The sequence below is a fragment of the Oryzias latipes genome, chromosome 4 (assembly GCF_002234675.1).
Source record: "Oryzias latipes chromosome 4, ASM223467v1".
Taxonomy (NCBI): Eukaryota; Metazoa; Chordata; class Actinopteri; order Beloniformes; family Adrianichthyidae; genus Oryzias; species Oryzias latipes.
In genome coordinates, this window is record NC_019862.2 from 16,777,538 (window position 1) to 16,802,435 (window position 24,898).

At 40.1% G+C, this 24,898-nt stretch overlaps 2 protein-coding genes across 5 annotated transcripts; both read left to right on the forward strand.

Moving 5' to 3' along the window:
* The first annotated feature begins 940 nt into the window (after nt 1-940).
* Nucleotides 941-6,100, forward strand: LOC101156565 (doublesex- and mab-3-related transcription factor 2). Of its 4 annotated transcripts, none has more exons than XM_011474156.3 (4): nt 941-1,824; nt 1,903-2,253; nt 2,959-3,061; nt 3,743-6,100. In XM_011474156.3, the coding sequence occupies exons 1-4, from the start codon at nt 1,798-1,800 to the stop codon at nt 4,579-4,581; spliced, it is 1,320 nt and encodes a 439-aa protein (XP_011472458.1). In that variant the 5' UTR covers nt 941-1,797; the 3' UTR covers nt 4,582-6,100. The 4 variants fall into 4 exon arrangements, with proteins under 4 accessions (XP_011472458.1, XP_004068077.2, XP_011472459.1 ...); XM_004068029.4 differs by having other exon boundaries at nt 942-1,824; nt 1,903-2,274; XM_011474157.3 differs by having other exon boundaries at nt 943-1,772; nt 1,903-2,274.
* An 11,206-nt stretch (nt 6,101-17,306) lies between these two features.
* LOC111947366 lies at nt 17,307-20,798 on the forward strand. Its single transcript, XM_023954328.1, has one exon. It carries the CDS (start codon nt 18,226-18,228, stop codon nt 20,200-20,202), a length of 1,977 nt encoding a protein of 658 aa, XP_023810096.1. The 5' UTR covers nt 17,307-18,225; the 3' UTR covers nt 20,203-20,798.
* The last annotated feature ends 4,100 nt before the right edge of the window (nt 20,799-24,898 follow it).

Here is a 24,898-nt window from a genome sequence, read left to right on the forward strand (position 1 = left end):
ACAGGGAAAACACCTGAGAAGAATTCTTAATAATTGGGAGCACACCCAATTGGACAATCAATCTGTTAACATACCGTCATTTAAAAAAAATAAAGTGTAATTCCTGTAATTGTCAACATGATGTAAAATTTCTGACTGGAGAAAGAGGAAAAAAAATCTCAGGATCCTGCAGAGCATCACACTTGAAAGCATGGGAAAATAGGGATGTCCACTGATCAGAAGTTGATGTTGAGGCCCATCTCTCTTCAGCTTCCACCAGCATCTTTAGAAGATGATAATTTTGCCCTTTCATAAGCTGAGGACAACACTTTCCTGCCAAAACCCTTCCGTCTGTAGTGAAGGCTGTATTTAAGAGTAAAGGTTAATGGCCTTCTGCCACCTGAGCCCTGTGCCTTAGATACCATGTGACCTCATGTGCAGGATTATATGATTTTCTATCTGCTTTTCTATTAATTTAAAAACATTTCATGGGGTTTTACAAGCTAAAAGGCTTATTTTCTTTGTCCTGTTCTGAATGTAAGCAATATAGTGTGTGAAAGGTCATGTCACCATTTAAAGTTCTCGGATATGAATCAAATTAGTTAGCACTGTAAAAACCGAATCTTAAAAAAGTAAAAAGACCTTAGAAAATAAACTTCTTTTTAAACTGTCTTACAAGAAAAAATGAAATCTTATCAAGAAAGTTTTTCAATAGCAAAGTAATCTTTGAAATCATTTTCTTAGTGGCTAGAATTCTTTCTCAAAATAAAAATTCTTGACAAATTTTTTTACCCCACAGCTAGACTTTTTTTATATCCTCGTTTAACATCTGTTTTTTTAATTTTATTTCAAGAAATGTTGACATTTCCAAGTGGCTTGTTTCTGCAGTGTACGCCCCAAACTGAAAGCTTGCATTGTTTTATTTTTTATTTTATTTTTATTTCTTGCCCTAGTTGTAATTACAGAATGCACCCAGTAGGGAGCGCACTTTCCAAACTTGGTGGAATCTGTGGTTTTCTTCTGGAAAACTTCTATGCCTCTAGTGTTGCTCAGCGCTGCTGGGGAGATGAAACGTCACTAAAAAAATAGGCTAAATCTTTCAATCAGAGGCGTTGAAATCAAATTAACCTAATTTAAAATAAATCATAGAAAGTTCGCTCTCATTGTAAATAGTTATTCATGGCGCATCTTTACTGAAAATAAATGTTTACGTTTTTATTGCTCTTATGAATATAAAATGTTTAGGTCAAACTTATATTAGTCAGAATCAGTGAATTATTTAAAGTTATTTGCATAAACAAGAGCCTTAGGGAGACTATTTTAATTTTCAATTTCTCCTTTTTTACGCGCCTACTTGGTCAATATTATGTAAATCTATATACTTACAATTCCCAAGCATAAATCGTGAAGGACACATGCATGAGTTTGTTGTTTCTTATCGTGGATTACAGATGTGCTATTGGAAAGGACTTTTGTGTGAGATTTCAATTTTACATTTTTTGCCCCTTTTTTTCTTGTCGTAAGTGACATTTCCCATCATGCGGGACGATCCTTTGAAAGAGGAGAGGAGCTTCCTAGGTGGGCTGGGCGCGCAGGTAAAGAGGGGCTTAAATGTGGAGGGAGTTGCGTTTGCTCTGAACAGGCTTTTCCACATTTGCGCTCGATGGTCGCAAACCTGGAGCTCGATCTGTGCGTAAAACGCGTCAGTGAGCAGTTGGGACCGTCCAAGTTTGCAAACTTTCCACTCTTGAGAAAGTGGGGGCAGCAGGCTGCTGCAGGGCGCATCGCCACATGTAGGTCAATGGCAGGGACCTCTTCATGAAGCTTTTCGCTACTTCCACGTGTGTGCGTAAACTGTCTTAAAATGTTGCATGGCCAGAGTATTTTATACTAGGATAAAATTCTGTTGTGGATTGATCATAGATGTCCGCTCGGCTGGACGGAGGCCTGCAGGAGGAGGAGACCACAGCAGATGTTTTCAAATCCATAGAGGTTTTTGACGTGACAGGTCCTGACGGATGTGACAGGCAGCTCTGCGGCCCCGGAGGGAATGAAGACGCTCTGTCCCCGCAGGGCCACCAGCACAAGCCACGCAAGATGACTCGGAGTCCCAAATGCGCCCGCTGTCGCAACCACGGCGTCGTGTCGTGCTTGAAAGGCCACAAGCGCTTCTGCCGCTGGAGGGACTGTCGCTGTGCCTGCTGCCTGCTGGTAGTGGAGCGGCAGCGCGTCATGGCAGCGCAGGTCGCGCTACGGAGGCAGCAAGCCGCGGAGGTGAGAAGAGTGCCAGGACAGGTCAGTGGAATTAAAGTGTATGAAAAAGCCATGAAACGTCAATATATTATTCTAATAATCAGCGGGAATTCTAATCAATTGAGCTTAAATTACGCAATATAGAACAAAAGCCAAATTTGTACTTTAACCATTTCTTAAGTTGTAACTTTATCACGGACAAAAACATATAAAAACTGTTTTTAAATCAAATATGACGAGGATGACAGTGACATTGAGAATGCAGGCAGAAAAAAGTTTTAAGGGCATCATAAAAATAAGGCTGACGCATGTGCGCGCTTTATTTTTATCCAAAGACTTTTTCCCCACTGACTGGATAAAAGTTTCACTTACATTTACATCAGACAAAGTTCTTTACAAAGTGTCTTTAGCAAAAATTTAGTCTCTTAGACAAACAATTGTTCAATGCTGCAGTAGTAATATATAAATAACAACGTTACCAGTTTTGGGTATAACAAAAATTTGTCTTAGAGCAAAATTCTTAATATGTGCAATTTTGTATCTACATCTGTTTTGCAACCAACAACAATAAAGGACTTTTAGAAATCAACGTCCCTCTTTTTAACAAATGAAATCTCTATGTCCTACATATGCATCACTCCTAATTACCTACTTAGCTGTTGGAGGGTCTGCATTGTAATATAATAATGTCCAAGCTTCTAATACCTATTCACGTGTTTCTTTCAGAGCAAAAGAGGGGTCAAGTGTGCAGCTCCGCTGAGGAGAGCAGCATACCATTGTTACTCCAGAGCAGCCGAGCCGAGCATCATGACCAAGAAGACGCTGCAGGGTAAAGTTTAATTAACATCCCCTTTCCTATGAACATTTATCTTTTCTCCCAGACTCTGTTGGAAATGGAGCCTATTTTTGAAGATAAGTAGATCACTTAAGTCAGTTTATTGGTTTTCATGGCTTATGTTTTGAAATGGATGTAGGATCATAAACCCTTTGGGTGATTTAGTGCTAAATGGGTTTAGATAAAAATTTCTGTTACATCTAAGGATATTGGTTCCCTTATGGATTTATATGAACCAGTCAAAATCTAAACAGAATGCTCCTTTTGCAATACCCCAAAACAATATCTCAACTTCATAATAAGTACTAGTTGGACTCCTTGCGCCTGCAGTTAATCTTTTTGGATGCAGCAGAGCATGAGAAGACACATGTAATTGATTGAAACCAAACCCAGTACCGTGACTTCACCACTTCAAAACAAGAGGTCATTATTGTAATCCATAGTGTGCACTAATGGCGCCTTGATGGCAGTAAAATCTAACTGCGAGGTTTGTCTTCTTTACAGCCCTTTTGTCATTTTTGCTGTTGGCGCAGAAAGACTAAAATAAATAAAGGACTGTACAGCAAAATTTTCAGATGGGAACACGCCAGTTAATTGTTTTGGATAAATTTTGTAATCCTTTAAATGATTAAATAACTTCATAACAGCAGAATGTGGCTTTGGTTTCATGTTCAGGGCTCAAACCAGCAATGCCTCCAGAGGTCAGCACGTCCAGCTGGTCGAAGCAGCCACAAAGGGACCACTTTCCGTGTGCCTCAATCAGCGCCCGCATGAGGAAGAGGCGGGCTTTTGCCGATAAGGAGCTGGAGAACACCATGCTGCAGCGAGAGCTGAGGCAGCGAGAGCTGCAGAATGATTATTCTTTCTCCGCCTGCACACTCTTCCCGATGCTGCACCTCCCAGCTCTGCCAGTCTCCTCTAGCCTCCCCGGTTACCCTCCCAATAAGGGCCCTTCGTCTGCAGGGATCTCCAGCTGTTTGCCTGTGTATAAATACAAGCCTCTTTATGAGAGTGGCCTTCAGTTTAATGAGTTCTTCCACCTAAAGAGCAGGTCCTTCACAGGAGGTGACTCTAATGATATCTTGTTATGCCAAACCTATGAGCAACTCCAGGAGGAAAAGAAAGTTCAGAGTGCTTCCAAAGACAGAGGGAAAATCCAGCCAGAGGTCACTCCTCTTCCACAACAACTCATGAATGAGGACAGTGTCATGTTGTGTGAACGCTCTGCAAAAACTCTTTTGAAACTGACAGAAATCGTGGCGTTTGCCGATTCTTCAGCACATCCAAGCTCCATTTGCGGATCAGATCAGGCTGTCCCGAGTGAACTAGACATCAGTTCACCCAGCAGGATTTTTGATCCAAGACCTGCGACAGCCAGCAGCTGGAATTCAGACACTACTAACAGCCAGACAGGTCTTCACGCTGACACTGTCAAGAGCCCTCTCAGCGGCTCGGTGAGGACACCCACCATGAGGCCATTACCCTTCTCTGTGGAGGCTCTGCTGAGGGCCTGACAGGAAAAACAGGAAACTACGTTTATTGCACTTTGTTATGTATGTACTTGAATCTAATGCTATGAATACAATATTTCTAATTTGATAAAATCTTTTAGTAAAAAGTCAGATGCTTGATATATTTTCTTATTTCCTTAAACATATCAGCTCATTTTAGTCTTGCATTTTTATGTACGAGCCTGATTTCATCATGTTTTAACAATTGTTTCCTCGTCTAGTCATAATTTTCGCTTCCTCATGCAAAGGCAAGGCACAGAATAGCAATAAAGAAGACTTGATTAAAAAAATAGCAAGTAAATCTTGTAAAATCAAAACTAGTGTCTTGTTTGTGTTGACCAAAATCTTAGATGAGAGAAGACACGTTTACTGAAGCGGTACTGAAAGATTCATGTTTGTTTTCTTCTAAATGTACACATTTATTTTTCCTCAATGTAGCTCATCATTATTACATCCCCCAAATCTACTAAACATACCAAACACCAACTAATATCTCGCAAAGTGTAGTTTCACTTCAATAAACTGAGGGAAGATGAAGGAATTTCACCAAAGGAGCTAGCAGGGGGAGCCAGTGTTGCCTAGGCGACATTGTTCTTTATTGTATGCTGAGGCTGACGCCAGTTGAGTTTGTTTGAACATGCATTTGATCTATATCCACCTTCTTACTCTTCCTTTCCTCCAGGTTTTTGTTCTGCTCTGTAATCTCGCAGAGATGGAGGTCAGATACATTTGACAGCTCTGGACCTCGTGGCGTCAACACGGAGGCGATAGCACGCTCTTTGTTTGTGAATCCCTACCAGCATATCACAGTGCCTCTTTTTTGTTTTTTTGTTTTTACTGACAAGGGAGGCAGATTGGCACAAAGGGAGATTAGGTTTTGTGCATGAATACTCTGTGTGTCATTGTGTGTCACTGTGCACTATCTGTGTCAGCTTTACAACATTCTGAACCTCCAAGTGGTGTACAAGTTGTTTTCAGCATGTGACGGAGAGATATGCATCAATCACAGGTGTTATAATGACTCCTGCATAAAATAACCCAAAGGACATAAATCAACCTCTTGTCACATTGAAAAACAAAACAAAAGGGAAAGCTAATTTATCCACTTCCTCCGTATTTCATGCTGGAGGGTCTTCAGACGGTTTCTTCGGTGCCCCTTCTCTGAATGCCAATCACGTTCCTCTGCTCTTGTTAGGATCCTGCCAAGGACAGATTAGCCTTATTGTTCTTTTCTTCCAGGATAGACCTGGTTCTATCTATCGCCCCTTTATTAGCATTTTCCTTCCTGGGTAGTAAAGGGTGAAAGAAAAGGGCCATATGGGGTGATATTGGATTCAGGTAGACTGCTGACAAAGCAGTGTCAACAGGCTAAATAGTGTTTTTTTTCTTTCAACAGAGCCCAGACTCCTTCCTCCAGTTTTTAGTCCTCTACGCTTTTGTCACAGATGATGCACTACTGTACATTCTGCAAAATTCTATTGTCAAAACCATTGATTTCACCCTATGCAGGGCAGAAAAAAAATTGCAAATACAATATTTCCATTTCTATTTTACATCTCCATCAGCAGCACGAAATTGGGTAAAGATAGGGGAAAAAAACACATATGGAGAGCTGTTAGTTGGTGAAGCACAAGAATTATTCCACTCAGTCTGTTGCTATGTTCACAACGCCCTTAGTGATATGCGTTCAAGTCACCACTTCCAATTAAAAGTCTCTGTCAAACTGTGCAAATGCAAGTTCCTGGCTTCCCTGTTCAAAACTTTCATGTTCACGGGTCGCTACACACATTTTTAAGTCTGCTTTCAGGATCTAAGAACAAAAATTTCAGCCATTGAACGCGCATTGAAAGTTAATTCAGTCTAAGTTTGGCCAATCAGGGAATCACATTTGGTAGTGACGTATGGGTAACGCCCTTTTTAATTCATGGGAGTGCCAGCCGTTGGAAACTTGATCATAAAGGAGAAATTAATAATAATTGCAGTTTGCGCCAAACCAAGTCTTTCATATATTAGATTAACCCTTGTGCTGTCCTATGACCCCACCCTTACATTGACGTGTTCTCCATACCATGACAAAGGTGGATAAAGGTGGAGAGGATTTCATGTAATCCATGGACACCAGTGAAGATCACAAATCATTGAAGAAAAAAGGTTCAGAGCACTGTCTAGTGGGTCTAGATGACCCAACTCCCAATGTTAAAGTGCCTAGGATGGCACAAGGGTTAAAGCTTTGAAGGAAATAGCCTGGAGCAAGATTTGCGAGATTTGCATCGCCTTAACACTTTTTACCAAGGCCCTTCCAACTGTAGGTACATGCGCTAGTATCTGGTACCTACAGTCCTGTGTGAACATCGTTTTTTCAAGAACCCGTGTTCAGCACATTCTTGAACGCGCGACAGATGTCTGGAGTGAATGTAGCTGGATGCTTCAGAAGTCTTTTCCACGTCTCTTGCTTGAATCTCCTATTTTAAGCTACTTTTCTCCACCTTTTACCAAACATTTACATCGATTTTCAGCACCACAAGCCTCCTTCTTTACCATGAAGCCATCAAACCACAGTACGGAATTGTCAAGATGACTCCCCAACCCCCATAGCTTTCATTTCCTTTTGCACCTTTCAGTGTTTACCCTCACTGTGTGCACAAGCAGACGTGAAAGGAAGTTAAATTCTCATTTAGCGGAGGATTTCACAAGACTTTGGCTTCAAATCAAGACCTGACTGACACTGGCCGACCTCTCCACTTGTTTGGTATGATCAGTCCGATCGCCCCTCGGACAGATCATCAGCAACATTTAGCATCAGAGTTCAGTGGAAAACCTTTGATCATCCTGCCAGCTCGCCTCATTACAGAATGAGAAGCAACTAAAAGCATGCATCTTTGTGGGACAAGGTCGTTTCCCCTGGTGTATCTCGCAGAGACTCAGTCTGCATTTATCAGTGGGGATATGTTTGAGCAAAAAAGAAAAAAAAAAAACGTTGGATTGAAACAGAATAGATAAGTACTGCACAAGTTTTTTCCATTTGGTTGCCTCATAAAATGGCCACAAGTGAACACATGGAGTTGTTTTGAATCATAAATTTGATGCAGTGACAAGAAAATAGTAAAATTCTCAAGTTTAAGATAAAAAAGTTGCATTTTTAAGACAGAATAATGATTTAAGGGGTTATTTCAGCAAAAGTTCTAAGACACTTTCAATTGCTACACGTTTTAGTTTGTTGTGTGTCCTTTACTTTCAACTGCTGTGGTTATTTGGCCTGAGCGAGTGCTTAAGGCAAATCACTCAGAGCCCCATGGCATTTGAATAGCTGTACTAAGAAGGCTCCCCTATTTTTACCCCCTAACATGCCAGAACAATGTTGTGGGATGTTGTTCAGCAATCTTTTTTGAATCCACTTCTGCCCTTTTACATGTCAAATCTTTGTTCTGTTCACGGTGCACTTTCCTGTCTCTGCTTTCAGAAGCTTAGCACCATTTACTGTAACAGACAGTCACTGTAAAATAGCCAGAAAAAACTTTCAGGACTCACAAGGACGTCAACTCTAAGGTGTTTTAAATGCATTTCTAATATAACTGTGAATTTATTGTTATTTTTTTTTATTTCCCTTTCATAGAGTTCATTGCCATTTTATTTATTTTGTTTTTTACATGGTAATTCTTGCAAGTCCCATTCCAGTTGTCGTTTGATCTTGTGTAAAATTGTTCCCAATGTTTTATTTAAATTATGATTATGCTGTTTTATCTAAAATCAAAAACCCTGTGTCGTTTTCTAGGACAGTTTCAGAAATTCACCCCTGAAATGTGATTGGCATTGTGGCCAAAGAGTAAGCCCGCCCCTACTTCCCATCATCCCTTTATTTACATGCCCCCTCCCTGCCCCTCACAATCCCTTCCTAACATTACCAGTGGAACAAAAGCGAAAATCTATATTGGAGCTATCAGTTACAGTTCTGAGCCAGATCCCAACTTGGACGAAGAACATTAAAAAAGTATGGATCTATTTGTCTACAGGTTGATGCATCAGAATAAAGGGGAGCAGGAAACTTGATTCCTGCTGACTGTACCACTATGTCACAGCTATGGGCTTTTTCCAACAGCATTTTTTCATTTGCTCCTGATTCAAACGATTTCAACACAGAAAAACTAAAAAATTTAAATTTAAAGTTAATTTTCTTTATAAATGTCAATCATCTGAAAAATGCCAAAGCAACATGTTAAAAACACGATTTTATTGGAGTTGTTCATTGAAAAAAATAGTTAAATTTGAATAGACAACTCCATTAAATTAAATGGTAAAATATATATAGCGTTTACTTATATACCGCTTTTCTACCCTTTCGAAGGCCCAAAGCGCTTTACAGTCACAGTCCCATTCACCTTAATTTCAATTACAAGAATTGAGATATTTCTCAATCAATCAATCAATTTCTCGTCATCAAAAAAACAGCTGCACTAACTTTTATTTATCCAAAGCATAATTTTGATGTACAAGTTTGTATACTTTTATACAGATAAGTGTTGGATACACTTTTCCCAGCAGTTTATTCTAAGCATCACTGAATGCAACTCTGAGTACCATGGTTTAGGGCAGAGCTTTTGATCTCTCTGCCAACTTGCCATGCACTTTGATTTGCTGCGGTCCCACCCTGCCCTGCAACAGCCTTGCGTGCTCCCTGCTTTTTGGTAGCCAAACTTGACTTGGACAAACCGGTGTAGAGTTACGCTGCATTTGTGTCCAGGGACATGGCCATCTTGACTTGCAGAGAGACCAAATACTGTGGGTTGCTTCTAATCTTGGTGCACAATCACACGGATGCTATAAAACAAATCTTAAAAAGCAATAAAGCATATTTTTGTAAGGGCAAAATTGCAGCAAAGGCTTGGCAGTAAAAAAACCAAAACAAAAAAACCTTTAGCTTCTCAGCTGAAACTGAGCCTTTCATTAAACACGGTTTTATAGTTTTGCCACAAGCTTTTGATCCTAAAACCTCGGCAGCCAGATGAGGGGTTTATTGACACTTAAAAATGGCAAAGAGTTATTCATTGTAGTTTCAAAAATACAATAATATAACATATATCCTACAGATAGACTGTACTGAACAAATCTAGACACATTTAGTCACATGCACCCATTTGGGGGTTGTCCTGTGTTTCAGGTTTTTTGGGTTGTCCAGGGCCATGGAAGGTTGTAGACAGAAGCGCCCACATCTTAAGGTTAGCACAGGTGTGTTGAGGCTCATACGGCCACCTTAAGGGACATCACGAAAACCTAACGTTGTTCATATGGTAAATATATCATGAATATAAGTTACACAGTTATGACGTTAGGGTGATGCTGTTGTACAGTGCTCTTACGCCACAGTAATTGTGAGTAAGGAACACTTTCTGGCTTCTTGCTGACAGCGTGCAAAGACATGTGCAGAGGGTGTGTGTTTTTTCTGTTGCCCTATTTGTCCCGGTTCCCATGCATTGGCAGTAATTGGATCGTTTTTATACTAAAAATTTATAATCACTGCAGAACTGCCACCATAGTAGTCATGCTAACAACTGTTATTTTTGCTTTCCGCTTTGTGCTGCTTAGCTTACCTTATGAATATGCCCTCTTTACAAAGTTCAAGATATCCACCATCACTCTAAAACACAAAAGGTAAATACAGGTTTGCAGTTGCTGGCTTTTCTGGATTATTGTAAGATACTGCAAAACCAAAATGTATCTACAATGCCAAAACATTATGCAACATTCTCTGCCAGTGCAAGGTAGGAAACATGTCAGATCTGGGCGATTTACCATTTTTACTTTTATTAAATCTTTTTTTCCCCATCAACTGTAAATGTGCTTACTTAAGTTTTTTTTGTTTGGACTGGCAATGAACTTTAACAAACAGTGAGAAAAAGTAGAAATATAACTATGTTTTAATGGAGAACAAGTGTCTGGTTTGCACTATGACAGCCACATTCCTGACTGACTGCAGTCGGGTTCTGGTCTAACCACTGCCACCCTTCATTTAACACAAGAACAAACACTCAACCTCTCAGTTTAAAAAGACAGCTCTGTGTAATCGAGTCCGTCGAGGTTGCACTAGAAATTTCACAGCTTTAAAAACATCTTTGAAACAGGCAGTGTAGAGTTCTCTGCTGCACCTCCCCACCACCATCCTGTTTTTGGCTTTTTCCATACTCTCAGTCTGAACAGTATTTGGGTGCCCACATGTGTGAGCGCGGGCCTGCTTGTCACTATTCCAGCAGCCTTGGGGACGACCAGGGTGCCCGGTGCCGCAGCTGCGCTGTGCTCCGGTTACCATCACATGGTGCCGCTTGGCTGCAGAAACACCGCTGCTGCAATATTAGAAACCAAAGAAGACCCCACGATTGCATTTTCTGTAGCCCTCCTTTTTCAATGGCTGCTTCATGACACCAAAAGTGCAGGAAAAAATGGAAATCTTGTGTTAAAAGATCAAAAAATTACTAAAATTTTTGTTTTCAGCTCTAAGCCACAAAAATGACAAGAAAACTATTTTCTATTCAAGAAATTATATTGTTACATTATTATTAATTCAAATTTGTCAGCATGTTGTTTTTGTCTCAAAAGATTAAAGGATGTTATGGTCTTTAACAAAAAACTGAAAATTACAAAAGGGGGGAAGGTGCATGGAGAACACACGGTGTTTAATGAAGCATACACGGGTTTTGTGGAAAAGATTTTATTTATTAAAGAAAGAGCCAAGTCTAATAATTAAGCATGCAAAATGTATGATTAATTAATAATTATATCCATTTTTTTTAGCACAATACAGTACAAAAAAATAAAATTTAAGTTGATGGAGGAGACATAAACTGCATAGTTTCTGCAGAGTGGTTGTAGTTCATTAGAAATTTACCTCCAAGTTGTGTGCAGTACCCTCCTTCCCATCATCCATCTGATTACCCTATCTCCTGCTAGCATTCAGCCCCTCCATACCCAACCTAAAATTAACGGTGTAACAAAAATGATGAGCAATATTGCAGCTATCCAGCTGTACAGTTTTGATGCAGATTCAAGCTCAGACCAGGAAAACAAAGACGTACATGGATCTAGTCTTCTACAAGTGAATGCATCGGAATGGAGCAGAGCAGGGAGCTTGTGGCCTGCCAATTGTAGTTTTTATATAATAACTTTTTTGTCTGCTCCTGACACACAACAACTTGAATAAAGAAACACTCAAATACATTTTTAATCTAAATTTTCTGTGTAGTCCTACATCATGAGAAAATTACTACAAGTACACATTAAAAGTGCCAAAAACACAATTTCCAATTTTTATCGTCTTATAAAGTAAACACAGTACCAAGGAAGACATTCATCCAATAACCAAGCGCTCCAGATGTAAGCTGACAGCAGATGCTGACAGACAGGTCTTTGTGAACGCTGGAAGTTCTCGTGGAGTGGGACTCGACCGCGATCACATCCTCCTCCTCCCAAACTCTGGCTTTACTGGTTGGCTTTACTGAGGTGGCTCAATTAGCTCTCTGAAGTATCCTTACTGCGCGTAAATATTTGAGATGTGGATTTTTGCAACTAAAGTTTCCATCCTTGCCATTTGTTCTTTTCATGGTTTAATAACGCATTATTGGTCACAAGTATCAGCACTTTTGCAAAGCTGAGAATGGCTCCACTAAACCCCACACCTCTCACCTGTATGAACTAAAACCAGCACATACCAGGCAAGTTCAGGAACTTTGCACACTGTGGGTGGCAACTATAACAACACAAAAACAGCTCAAATTGCCCACATGATTTAGGCAGTTATTCTGCTTGGATTAGATTTTATTCAAAAAAGAAAAAAAAATCCACAAACCCATATTTAAACAATCCCACTGAGCAAAATCTGACTCCAAGTAATCAAATCCACTCTGATGTTATTCATGTCTTGATCCCAGTCCCCATCTGTTTGCTAGCATATTGGCACCTTTTTACAAGTGATCTTTCATCCCGGAGCCTCATAACGAGAGAATGCTGAATGTGAATGTCATGTAAACCTATGTTTTCATGTCAGATTCACAGACCTTTTAAAAAAAGAAGAAAAACAGCTGACACAGGCAGAGAGCTGGAGGAGAGTTCAAGGAAAAGTGTCAGGTTAAAATGGTTTGATAGGAAGAAACCTGCAGCTTCGTTCAAGCTGCCAAGACCAGCAACATGCTTTAAGATCATCTTTGCTTTTTTGTCATAAGAGATTAATCTCATCAAGAAGCCCCTTTCATGTGACGATTAAAAAGGAACAAGAATGGTAGGGAATTTTGTCTAACTGAGTTAATAATATAAACAGAGTCGGTAAAAATGTGTTATTGTTTGGCTCACGTTTCAGCTGAGCCTGTGTTAAAGTCTGACAGGCGAAAACAAAACATCTCTTTCAGGTTGGAGTTTTGACTTGTGGTGGAATAAATGTCGCTGTGTCTGTTTTCCTGCTGAGCTCACTCAGTGTTTTGCAATGAAAGACTTCCTTGAAAACAGACAGAAAACCAAATGGGGCCACAGCTGTGGAATTCACCTGATTTGTTGCGTCCTTTATTAATTTCTTATAAATCCCTTTTCCGTGATGAAGGGTTTGTGGACTAGTTTCTATATCAAGAGTGTTACATCATAATTACTCTAATTGTATTGGAAATTTTCTGCTTCATACTTGAGTACACCCGGCATATCAAATTTATTTGGAATTTATCACAGTTAAACCCTGTAGAAATGTTATCTGCTTAAGCGAGTGAGCTACTGGAAACCCAATAAACACAGCTTTCGACACGTGGAGATATGGGCCGATGGAGGAGTAGACCGAGATTGCTCCTCATGCTTTTGACCGCATGACTGCATTCAACTATAGTTTAAAGCCATCCAATATGTATGTCTCTCTGCTCCAGCAGACTGCCTGCTTTCAACTCCTGACTCAGAATCATGAATTTAAGTTTAATGTAGTCCAACAGCCTCTCTAAATATGCATCAGTGTAAGGAGAAGTAATTCAGAGACGTTAACAGGTGGAGTACAGAGTGACGCGTGACGAGGACTAGTTCATAAATCATAAGATTAAATGAAAAAGATGAGCTAAAACTAGAAATAAATCACATCTGTGATGTGTAATAATTATAGATAATCATAGATCGATAATAAATACTATGCGTGGACTGACAAACCAAATCTTGAATCTTGAATCTTAATCATTTAAGTCTATTAATCGTTACACACCCACCGCTTACCTTAAGGGCGTTCCAAAAGGGGCTGCATGGGCAGGACAAGGACACGTGACATTTTTTTGTTGAGAGCACCTGTAAAGTTTAAAAGCATTTAAAGCAAAGAGTTTATTTTAAACTGAAATGTAAGTTTTCCTAGATAAGAAGTTTATTTTGAAAGAGCCTTTAGTTTACATCATTTCCTGTTAAAATCTTTCGGTCTCTTCTTGGATCTTCCCGCAAGCATGACAGACTCTTGTGAGCTTAATCCATGATCATCCACTGTCATCATCATTGAGGCAATGCTGTAAGTTTATCCAGTAAAAGTTAAAGAATTATATAATGTGGTTTGTTGTGAGTTTGAAATAATTTGGAGAAGTTTTTATATTTAAAGTTATATTTTAGTCTGTAAAGAGATACTTACTAAAATATAAAGCTTTATTTATAACTGCACCTAGAAACATGTTTTGAAGTTATGTACTGAATGTTATTTTATAATGTTTGTTGCAGTTTTCATCGAAAGTTGTTGAAGAATTGTGGAAGTAAATGGTGAATCTTACGACGACTTTCTCTTCATTCAACGCGGTTTAGCTGGATGTTTAGTAAGCAGTTTTGACACGCTGAACAAGAACATTACAGTGAAAAAGCATTATTTGATGATTGAGAGTGAGCAACATGGCATCAAGTCACAGATCATCCTCACGCAGTGTTAGGAGCACCAAAAGCTCAACGTCATCAGCAAGTGTGGTGCAAGCCAGAGCCAAAGCTGAAGCTGCAAAAGTAAGAGCATCATATGCTGGTGATGAAGCAAAACTTAAGTTCGAAAAGGCTGCAAGAGAAGCAGAAAGAAAAACAAGAGAAGCACAAAATCAACTGGAAGCAATTCGGATTGACACCGAATTAGAAGTATTAACACTAAAAAGAGAAGCAGAGGCAGCTATTGTGGAGGCTCAGGTTTTAGAGGAAGCTGCAGCAATGGAGTTTGTGGTTGATGATGAAAAGGATAAATCAGAAAATATAAAAATTCAGCGAACAAAGGACTATGTTCAGTCGCAGATTGAGTTCAAGAAATCATCTTCAAGTTCCTCTTCAAAAGATCCACAATCAAAATCAGCAAGAAAGGCAGAGTCACAAAATAGCTTTGTAACATGGGACCCGCCACCAAACCCTTCAGGGTTACAACCTGTTGGTGAAAGACTAAGCTCAAGAAGAGAAGATAATGTTGGCTTGCAAACACCAAATGCAAGTAAGCAAATCGAATCAGAAAGACAATTTAAAGCGGAAAAAACAAATGCCATCATGAATGTACATGCTCCATCATATGTACCCCCACATGATACCTCTGCCATGATGCTGCACCAAGCTGAGCCGCTAGCACAATACTTGGCACGGCGAGACCTTGTCACCTCTAGCCTTTACCAGTTCGACGACAAACCAGAAAATTTCCGAGCATGGCAGTCATCATTCAATAACGCAGCTGCTGATGTCAATCTTACAGCTAGTCAGGAGCTAGACCTCATGATTAAGTGGCTTGGAAAAGAATCTGGTGAGCAGATCAGGCGTGTCCGCTCCGTCTACATAAACAATATTGATCTGGCCCTGAAAAAGGCATGGGAAAGATTATGCGACTGCTACGCTGCTCCGGAAATAATCGAAAAGTCGCTCTTTCAACGACTGGACAGTTTTCCCAAGATCTCAGCCAAAGATAACACTAAATTACGTGAACTGGGAGATCTTCTCATGGAAATCCAAGGAGCTAAAGAGGATGGATACCTGACTGGCTTGTCATATTTGGACACATCGCGTGGAATCGCACCAATTGTGGATAAACTTCCATATGGACTGCAGGAAAAATGGATGTCTTCAGGATCATCGTACAAAGCAGAAAACAATGGTCGCTTTCCCCCCTTTGTTTTTTTTTGTGACTTCATCTGTCACGAAGCAAAAAAGAGAAATGATCCTAGCTTTATGTATCAAGGCATAACACCAAGCACTAAACCTGAGAAATGGTTTGTAAAGAATTTCAATCCAAACAAACCCATCACAGTTCATAAAACAAATGTCTCTTCTGCCAGCATAGATCTCAATAAGAACTGCCCTCTGCATGACAAGCCACATCCTCTCAAAAAATGCAGAACATTTAGGAAAAAGCTCATTGGTGACAGATTAGCCTTCCTCAAGGAGAAACGAATATGCTTCAAATGTTGCTCCTCAACCTCCCACCTTGCCAGAGACTGCAAAATGTCTGTGAAATGCTCTGAATGTGGAAGTGTCAATCATGATGTAGCCATGCATCCTGGACAAGTACTTCAAAATGCCAAGATCTCTCCACCACCGCAAGAGAACGGCGGGGAGGAAGAAGAGTCTAACATGTATGATGTTAGCACAAGTTGCACTGAAGTTTGTGGTTCAGGTCAATGGGGTCGCTCATGTTCCAACATCTGTCTTGCTAAGATTTTCCACAAAAGCAACAAGATGAAAACTGTCAAAGCTTATGTAATTTTTGATGATCAAAGCAACCGATCTCTGGCTCGGCCAGAGTTTTTTGACCAGTTTTGTGTAGAAAGTGAGCCATTCCCCTACCACCTTACAACTTGCTCTGGAACGGTGAAGACGTATGGCAAGCAGGCAGAAGGGTTCCAAATTGAGTCACTGGATGGCAAAACTCTAATTTCTCTTCCACCTCTCCTGGAGTGTCAATCCATCCCAAACAACCGGGCTGAAATCCCAACCCCAGACTCAGTTTTGCATCAACCACATCTCCAGCACATTTCCCAGTGTATTCCAGAATTGGATCCAAAAGCAGAAATACTCCTGTTGCTTGGAAGAGATGTACTTAGAGTACATAAAGTCAGAGAGCAGATCAATGGACCAAACAATGCCCCCTTTGCTCAGCGTCTGGATTTGGGTTGGACAGTGATTGGTGAGGTCTGCTTAGGCAAAGCACATAAACCCACAGTCAATACGTTCAAGACCAGCATATGGCAGACCAATCGCCATTCAATCTTTGAACCCTGCTCCAGCTCAATGTGTATAAAAGAAACGGAAGAAGATTTCAACAGACCTGGCAAATCACCAGAGAAGATGCTAGGACACTCTGTCTTCAGTTGCACAGATCATGACAATAAACTCGCTCTGTCAAGGGAAGATGCACTCTTTTTAAAGATCATGGACACAGCTGTATACAGGGATGACGCCAACAATTGGGTTGCACCACTCCCATTTAAAGAACCACGTCAGCGCCTCCCAAATAACAAACAGCTGGCTGTTAATCGATTTACCTCTCTCCAGCAAACGTTAAAAAGGAAGCCTGTGATGCAAGAACAATATTTAGCGTTCATGGGAAAAATATTAGCCAATGGTCATGCTGAGGTAGCTCCACCTCTGAACCAGAATGAAGAATGCTGGTACTTACCATCTTTCGGCGTATACCATCCACAAAAGCCAGACCAAATCAGAGTTGTGTTTGACTCCAGCGCCAAACATTGTGGAATCTCTCTCAATGATGTGCTCCTCACAGGACCCAACCTTAACAACTCTCTTCTTGGTGTCCTTCTACGTTTTCGGAAAGAAAAAATTGCTATCCTTGCAGACGTTCAACAAATGTTCCACTGTTTCTTAGTGCATAAAGACCACCGCAACTTCCTCCGCTTTTTGTGGTACAAGAACAATGATCTCAGAGAGCCTGTCATTGAGTACCGGATGAAAGTCCACGTCTTTGGCAACACACCATCACCTGCAGTTGCTATCTACGGGCTGCGGAGGGCCATCAGAGAAAGTGCTCAGAAACATGGTGATGACACAGTCCTGTTTGTTGAAAGACACTTTTACATGGATGACGGTTTAATATCTGTCTCCTCAGAAGCAGGAGCCATCAACCTTCTCCAACGAACACAGACTTCACTCGCAGAATCCAACCTTCGATTGCACAAGTTTGTGTCAAATTCCAAGGCAGTCACGGAAGCATTCTCCCCTGATGACTGTGCTGCTGTAGTCAAAGAGCTAGATCTAAGTGGAGAGGAAGTACCCATGCAAAGAAGTTTGGGACTGCTCTGGGAAATCCAAACAGACACCTTCACCTACGCTGTATCAAACATGAGAAAACCATACACTCGCCGTGGAATTCTTTCCACTGCGAACAGTGTCTTTGACCCCCTGGGCTTGTTGGCACCCGTCACCATCCAGGGAAGAGCCCTTCTCAGAGAACTTACAATGCAGCTGTCAGATTGGGATACGCCACTTTCAGACGATAAGTTCAGGATCTGGGAGAGTTGGAGAGACTCCCTTCAAGATTTAAGAGAGATTCATGTTCCACGGGCATATACATCTTCCTCAATGGAAGCAGTGCACACATAATTGCATGTCTTTTCAGACGCCTCAAACAAAGCTATTGGCGCCGTGGCTTACCTAAAGACTGTTCAGGAAGGTGGAAAAGCTGAGGTGGGATTTGTAATGGGCAAGGCTAAGCTAGCTCCTCAGTCAGAGCCAACCATCCCTAGGCTTGAGCTCTGTGGTGCTGTTCTCGCAGTTGAAATGGCAGATCTTATCCAGGATGAGCTTGATCTAAAGTTTGATGCTGTTCAGTTTTACACAGACAGCAAAGTCGTCCTTGGATATATTTGTAATGAGACAAAGCGTTTCTATACGTATGTCCATAATAGAGTCCAACGTATACGCCAGTCTTCAACTCCAGAGCAGTGGAATTATGTTCGCACAGAGGAGAACCCTGCAGACCACGCATCAAGATCCTTATCAGCATCTCGCCTTTCCCAAACATCTTGGTTTACTGGTCCTTCCTTCCTGCATAAGACATCAACAGCCACAACACAACCTAAAGGGAGGTTTCAGCTTATTGAACCTGAGAAAGACTCTGAGATCCGTCAACAAGTGCAAACATGTGCTACTTACGTTGAAGAAGCAATGTTTAATGTTGATCGTTTCCACCGCTTCTCCACTTTTGCTTCCATTGTTAAAGGACTTGCCTTCCTCATCCACATGGCACGAGCCCACAAACAGTCAAACCCAAAAAGCAAGTGCAGTGGATGGCACAAATGCCATCTACCTCGCACTGCTGATGAAATGGCTCAAGCAAGAGATGTTGTATTGAAAGCGGTTCAGAGGACAGCCTTCTTAAAGGAATTGTCAGCGCTGCAATCCAACCAAGCAGTGGCTAAAAACAGCCCCTTACAAAAACTAAGTCCAACCTTGGATGGTGGATTGTTATGTGTTGGAGGTAGACTCAATAATTCTGAACTGACATCTGTGGAAAAGAACCCAATAATCCTTCCTAAGGACAGCCACATCTCTCTGCTACTCACACGGCATTACCATGTTCAGGTGAAACATCAAGGCCGTCATCTGACAGAAGGAGCAATCAGAGCTGCAGGCCTATGGATTCTGGGAGGAAAAGCACTAATTAATTCAGTTATCCACAAGTGCGTGACCTGTCGCAGGCTGCGAAGGAAACCAGAGGAACAATGCATGGCTGACTTACCTTCAGAGCGCCTTACAGCTTGTCCTCCATTTACATACGTGGGACTTGATGTCTTTGGGCCCTGGTCTGTCACAGCTAGACGTACCAGAGGTGGGCAAGCAGAGAGTAAGCGATGGGCCATTATGTTCAGCTGTCTTAGTTCGAGGGCTGTTCATATTGAAGTGATTGAGTCAATGGACTCCTCCAGCTGCATAAATGCTCTTAGACGCTTCTTTGCACTCAGAGGCCCTGCAAAGCAACTCCAGTCCGATTGTGGTACAAACTTCATTGGAGCATGTAAAGAGCTTGGCATGGACAAAACTGTGCAGAAGTACCTGAGTGAACAGGGATGCAGCTGGAAGTTTAACCCGCCACGTGCATCACACATGGGAGGCTGCTGGGAGCGCATGATTGGCGTTGCCAGGAAGATTCTTGACTCTATGTTACTACAGCAAAAGAGTAATCTAACTCATGAAGTGCTTTGCACATTTATGGCAGAAGTAACCGCCATTATGAATGCTCGACCACTCTTACCTGTATCAGCAGATCCACAGCAACCTTTTATCCTCTCACCATCAATGCTCCTTACACAGAAGTCAGGAGTTCCCCCTCCTCCTGGAGACTTTAACAACAAGGACCTTTACACAAACCAGTGGAGACGGGTGCAGGCCCTTGCAAATCAGTTTTGGAGCAGATGGAGCCGAGAATACTTACCCACTCTGCAAAGCAGACAAAAATGGACTACACCACGTAGGAATCTTCAAGTTGGAGACTTAGTCCTGCTCCGAGATAAGCAAACTGTTCGGAACTGCTGGCCAATGGCTAGAATTACTGCTACGTTTCCTGGACAAGATGACCTTGTACGGAAGGTCGAAGTGTCAACAGTTGATCAGGGAACCCCAAAGACTTTTCAGAGGCCTGTCACAGAAGTTGTTCTGCTTCTCCCTACAGACTGATGTTTAGATTTCATTACAGTTATAGTGACCTCACAGAGGCCAGACGGGGAGCGTAAAGTTTAAAAGCATTTAAAGCAAAGAGTTTATTTTAAACTGAAATGTAAGTTTTCCTAGATAAGAAGTTTATTTTGAAAGAGCCTTTAGTTTACATCATTTCCTGTTAAAATCTTTCGGTCTCTTCTTGGATCTTCCCGCAAGCATGACAGACTCTTGTGAGCTTAATCCATGATCATCCACTGTCATCATCATTGAGGCAATGCTGTAAGTTTATCCAGTAAAAGTTAAAGAATTATATAATGTGGTTTGTTGTGAGTTTGAAATAATTTGGAGAAGTTTTTATATTTAAAGTTATATTTTAGTCTGTAAAGAGATACTTACTAAAATATAAAGCTTTATTTATAACTGCACCTAGAAACATGTTTTGAAGTTATGTACTGAATGTTATTTTATAATGTTTGTTGCAGTTTTCATCGAAAGTTGTTGAAGAATTGTGGAAGTAAATGGTGAATCTTACGACGACTTTCTCTTCATTCAACGCGGTTTAGCTGGATGTTTAGTAAGCAGTTTTGACACGCTGAACAAGAACATTACAGCACCCATGGGTTCACCCACCTGCCAATAAAAGATAAAAAACAAAAAAAAGAATAAGTAAAAACACCCCTAGTAATGACCACTGTTTTAAACTAACACATTAAACAGCTGATGAATGGAAACAAAGCAATGCAAATAAATTACCAGACTGTATGAAAGATTTTTTGGATGTAGAACCTGACTTTTTGACATGAGAGTCAATGGACAATTCTCCCCTTTGCACTCTCCCTCTAGCGGTTATCTGAGGAACTGCAAGTGTTGTTGCTGCCCTGTTGGCTCTATTTCAAGGAATGGATGTTGTACTTTGCATAATCTGAATGTTGTTTGGTGAGCTCACCAGGACCATGACAGGCTGGTGAACAAAAGTAATTAAAAAAAGTAAAAAAATAAAATAAATAAAAGCTCAATAAGACAAGCTAGCAGTGAGACAGAAAAATGAAATTATTGATATTATGAGTTTGCCAAATCAGAAATAAAGCTTTAATTGCCTTCCTGGGCCTTAAAAGTTATTATTGGTTATTGGTTGCTCTAATTGTCAAGGTAAACTTTTTATTTTGTGGCGCAGATTTTGCTTAGCTTTAATAAACCTAATTTTTTGACCCATAATGTCTAAAGCTTGCCAGGAAATGAATGACAGTTAACAGTTTATATTTTAGAAAAAACTAGGTGATGAGAGAAATGGGACCTTATATTCCTTGGAGATTGGTGAAAACTTCTCTTTTGACATTTTTAGCAAATATTTACATTCAGGTAATTTGCACATAAAATGAAATACAATAAAAAGTAAGATGGTACAAAGCATCAAAAACATTAAAGCCGTTATTGAAAACTTTAACATTCAACTTTATGAGGGTACGAGCTAATCTGATTTAGTGCTACTAAAAGGACAAAATCAAAATCAAAATAAAACGTTTTGTTGTGTTTCGTTAAAATCCTTTCTAAATTCAGGAAAGTGCAAATAAAAGCATTTGACCTCTTGACCACCATCTCTGAGAAGCTGTGCAAAGCTGTTGAATAAAACATCAAGACACTTTTCCAGACAGGTTTCTTTTCTTTTCTTTTTCCTACAAGCCCCTTAATCTCAACAGTGAATCAGCTTTGCTGTGAAACAACATCTGAAAATTTTCACTATGATGTCTGGCCATTCTGAAACTTAAGCCTGAAGCAAAACATGGTCATCTCTCAAACAGCTTGAGTGAAATTGTTTCCTTTTTCCGAGTAACAAGATTTTCTAGGATGTGGGGCTGTCAGGGAGACTTGCATGTGGGGCAGAAATTCTCCTTTTTTTGTGGTAGACACATTACTGAAAACAAGATGTCATGTTTTAAGATTATTTTCTGGTCACACACGAATAAAATACAAAAAACTCCCTCTTGTCTGCATGAGTTTTTCCCAAATCCCAATGAAATAAATCCCAGTTTCGCTCTTGCTCCTAAATCTTTGCACAAATGTGCTCTCTGTCCTGTACTCTCCTTTTTTTTTTATAATGCCAGAATAGTGAGTGCTTAGGTTGAAGTGGAACAACCTTGCTACCTTCAACACTCCTTCCACTGATGGATCTTTGCCCAAAAATATTTGCTCTGTAACACAAGCTTGTCTGTCTAATGTTTTTACTTCAAACATAGCTATTAATCACCTTAATCGCCCTCAATTAACCCCCGAAAACCAGAGGCACTCTCTGCATGACACAGACTGAACGTTCATGAAGTCATCTCCGCCACGCAGATGATGAATCGCACCATTCAAGTGATATTCAGATGACAAAATTTAAGGCAGAAGGAAACAGCAGAGACTACCACAGGGAGGATGGAGGAGATCGTCACAACAAAAGGAGGCAAATGTTCCCGGCGCTGTGAGTGCAGGTGCACAAGGCTTTGTCTTAAAAAAAAAAACATTTGATTTGATTCAGTTGTTGTCAAAGCTACTGTGAAAAAAAAACCTTTAAAATCCACCAAAAACGTGATTCTTTTTCAGTACCAACTTTTGTCACTTTTGCTTACTCACCTGTTGACGTAATACATTTAGGAATGAAACTAAGAAATGATAAATTAGGTCAAAGATAAAATATCTTTTTGGAATTAAGAAAAAAGAAAAAGAAAATTAAAGGAACTTTTAATCTTTAACTGACTTTAACAGACTGTAATCTGGTCAGTAACTTTCATACGTCATAAAATTGACAAAAATATGTAATTTAAAAAAGAAGTCCGGACATGATATTCCGACTGCAATTAGATCACATTTTCTGTCTCATTCGAAGGAAACGAAATAAAAAATAATTTACAGTAAAGACTGATGAATTTTTCATGCAACAGGCCTTGTTACCAGTGGGGTCAGGATTTATTCTTGTACTGTTGGTTTCTTATTGAGTTACTGGGATGGGGTTAGTTGCCAAAACTTTGATATGAAAGATGGAAGACTGATCCTCCTGAGCGTAGCTAATGCCGCTTCCCTCCTTTGGTCTCACATCAGACGGATCATCATAAATGAAGTCAGTCATGCTGTTGACAGCGAGGAGGATGAGTGGGGATCTAATTTGACTGGTGATGTAGCAGTTACCGGATAGCGTTAAATAGGGTATTTCAAAATAAGTGCAGTGGGTCTTAAGACAGTATTCATACACAGGAAAACATGAAGAAAAAAAAACTTATGGGGAAGATCTAATTAAATGAAATAAAAAAAAAAGGTTCAGCTTCCAAACTTTTAAGAAGACTAACAGCTAGTTTTCATTTGAAGAAACCAGGCCCAACGTAGTCATTTCAAAATAGTTATATATCATTAGCAAAAACAAAATTATCTTTAAAGAAACATTGCATGATCCATTTGTTGTGCATTTAATAGAGAACTTTAATTTTAAAAATGTAATGAAAGTTTTTCATGTAGTTTAGGGTTTAGTCCCCTAAACTTGAAGATAACCACAATATTTACCGGTAATACGTTTGCGTGGGGGTGAGAATTTAATGTGTTTAAGGGTTAAGAATGGCATAAAAATGTTGTTTAATTTTTCATTTGGATGGCTCGTTTTCCAACCTTTCATGTGACTATTGTTTGCATGAAATTTATTCTGGTTTCAGCTTCTTTTGATTGTTATAGTCGCATTTGGAAAAACGTTGACCTAAGGTTAAAAAAAAATTACATTTTGTAAAATTTTTATTTTCTGCAACAAAAATGTCACTTTTCTTCATTTTGATTTTTTTTATTACATAAGCTAATAAAAATATCCAAAACTTTAGATATAGAGTAGGAGAAAAAAGTATTTAGAATTTGAGGTTTGAAATAAACTCAACATATTTAATTTTTTTCTTATAAAGAAATTGTTTAGGTGCAACTGTACATTTGGCAAAGGATGATGTACTTTACGGTTCGTAAACGTTATGCACCGACTATTTTATGGAGACTTGAAAATCGATATTAAATCTGAATTCAAGGACGGTCACAGCTGAAAATAGAGCTCCTTCACAAAACATTTGCATGGACTGTGTTCTCCAAATATTAGAAAATGTTCCAGCAAAGATAACTTTTTCTGTAAAGTCCATTTCAGAGTAAACTCGGAGCGTGTTATACTAGAAGTGATGCAAATTCAAGCTGGCTTAGATTGGCTTAAAACTGCAGCGTGTGGTCACCGATGTTTTCTAACAATCCATCAAAGTGATGTGTCGGGTCGAAAAAAAAAAGTTTCTGCCATCAAAGATTAATAGCATGCTCACAGACAGTGGGTACACTGTTACGTGTGAGAGGAAAGAATCAAAAAGTATGGAGAGACAGCCGACAGAAAGACAAGGCAGTGGAACGATTTAGTCGTGTGTCACTCCTCACTACGTAAGCGGTTATTACAGAAAGAGCAGTGAAAGCTTGGAGGCCCTGCGACAACCATTTATCAATCATCATCAGGGGAGGGGGAAAGGCTTTCCTTTCCTCCCAGAGTTTTCCACTAGTAGCACTTAAGTTTGTGCACTGCCGTCCTGACACCCGACTGAGGGCGGAGTGAATAAATGGCGGGAATTAGATGGCTGTTAACTGACACGGCTGAAACACTGACAGACAAATGGGAAAACACGGCAGTGACATTGCTGACAAATGTGGCCTCTGTTCTCTCAGAAAATTAGAG

What these genes read in the sequence shown, in the direction of transcription:
- LOC101156565 (XM_004068029.4), top strand. Translation starts at nt 1,798, where the DNA reads ATGAAGCTTTTCGCTACTTCCACGTGT. An exon ending in TGAGAAGAGTGCCAGGACAG is followed by an intron (nt 2,275 to 2,958) that starts GTCAGTGGAATT and finishes TGTTTCTTTCAG; the next exon opens with AGCAAAAGAGGGGTCAAGTG. An exon ending in GACCAAGAAGACGCTGCAGG is followed by an intron (nt 3,062 to 3,742) that starts GTAAAGTTTAAT and finishes TTTCATGTTCAG; the next exon opens with GGCTCAAACCAGCAATGCCT.
- LOC111947366 (XM_023954328.1), top strand. Translation starts at nt 18,226, where the DNA reads ATGGGCAAGGCTAAGCTAGCTCCTCAGTCAGAGCCAACCATCCCTAGG.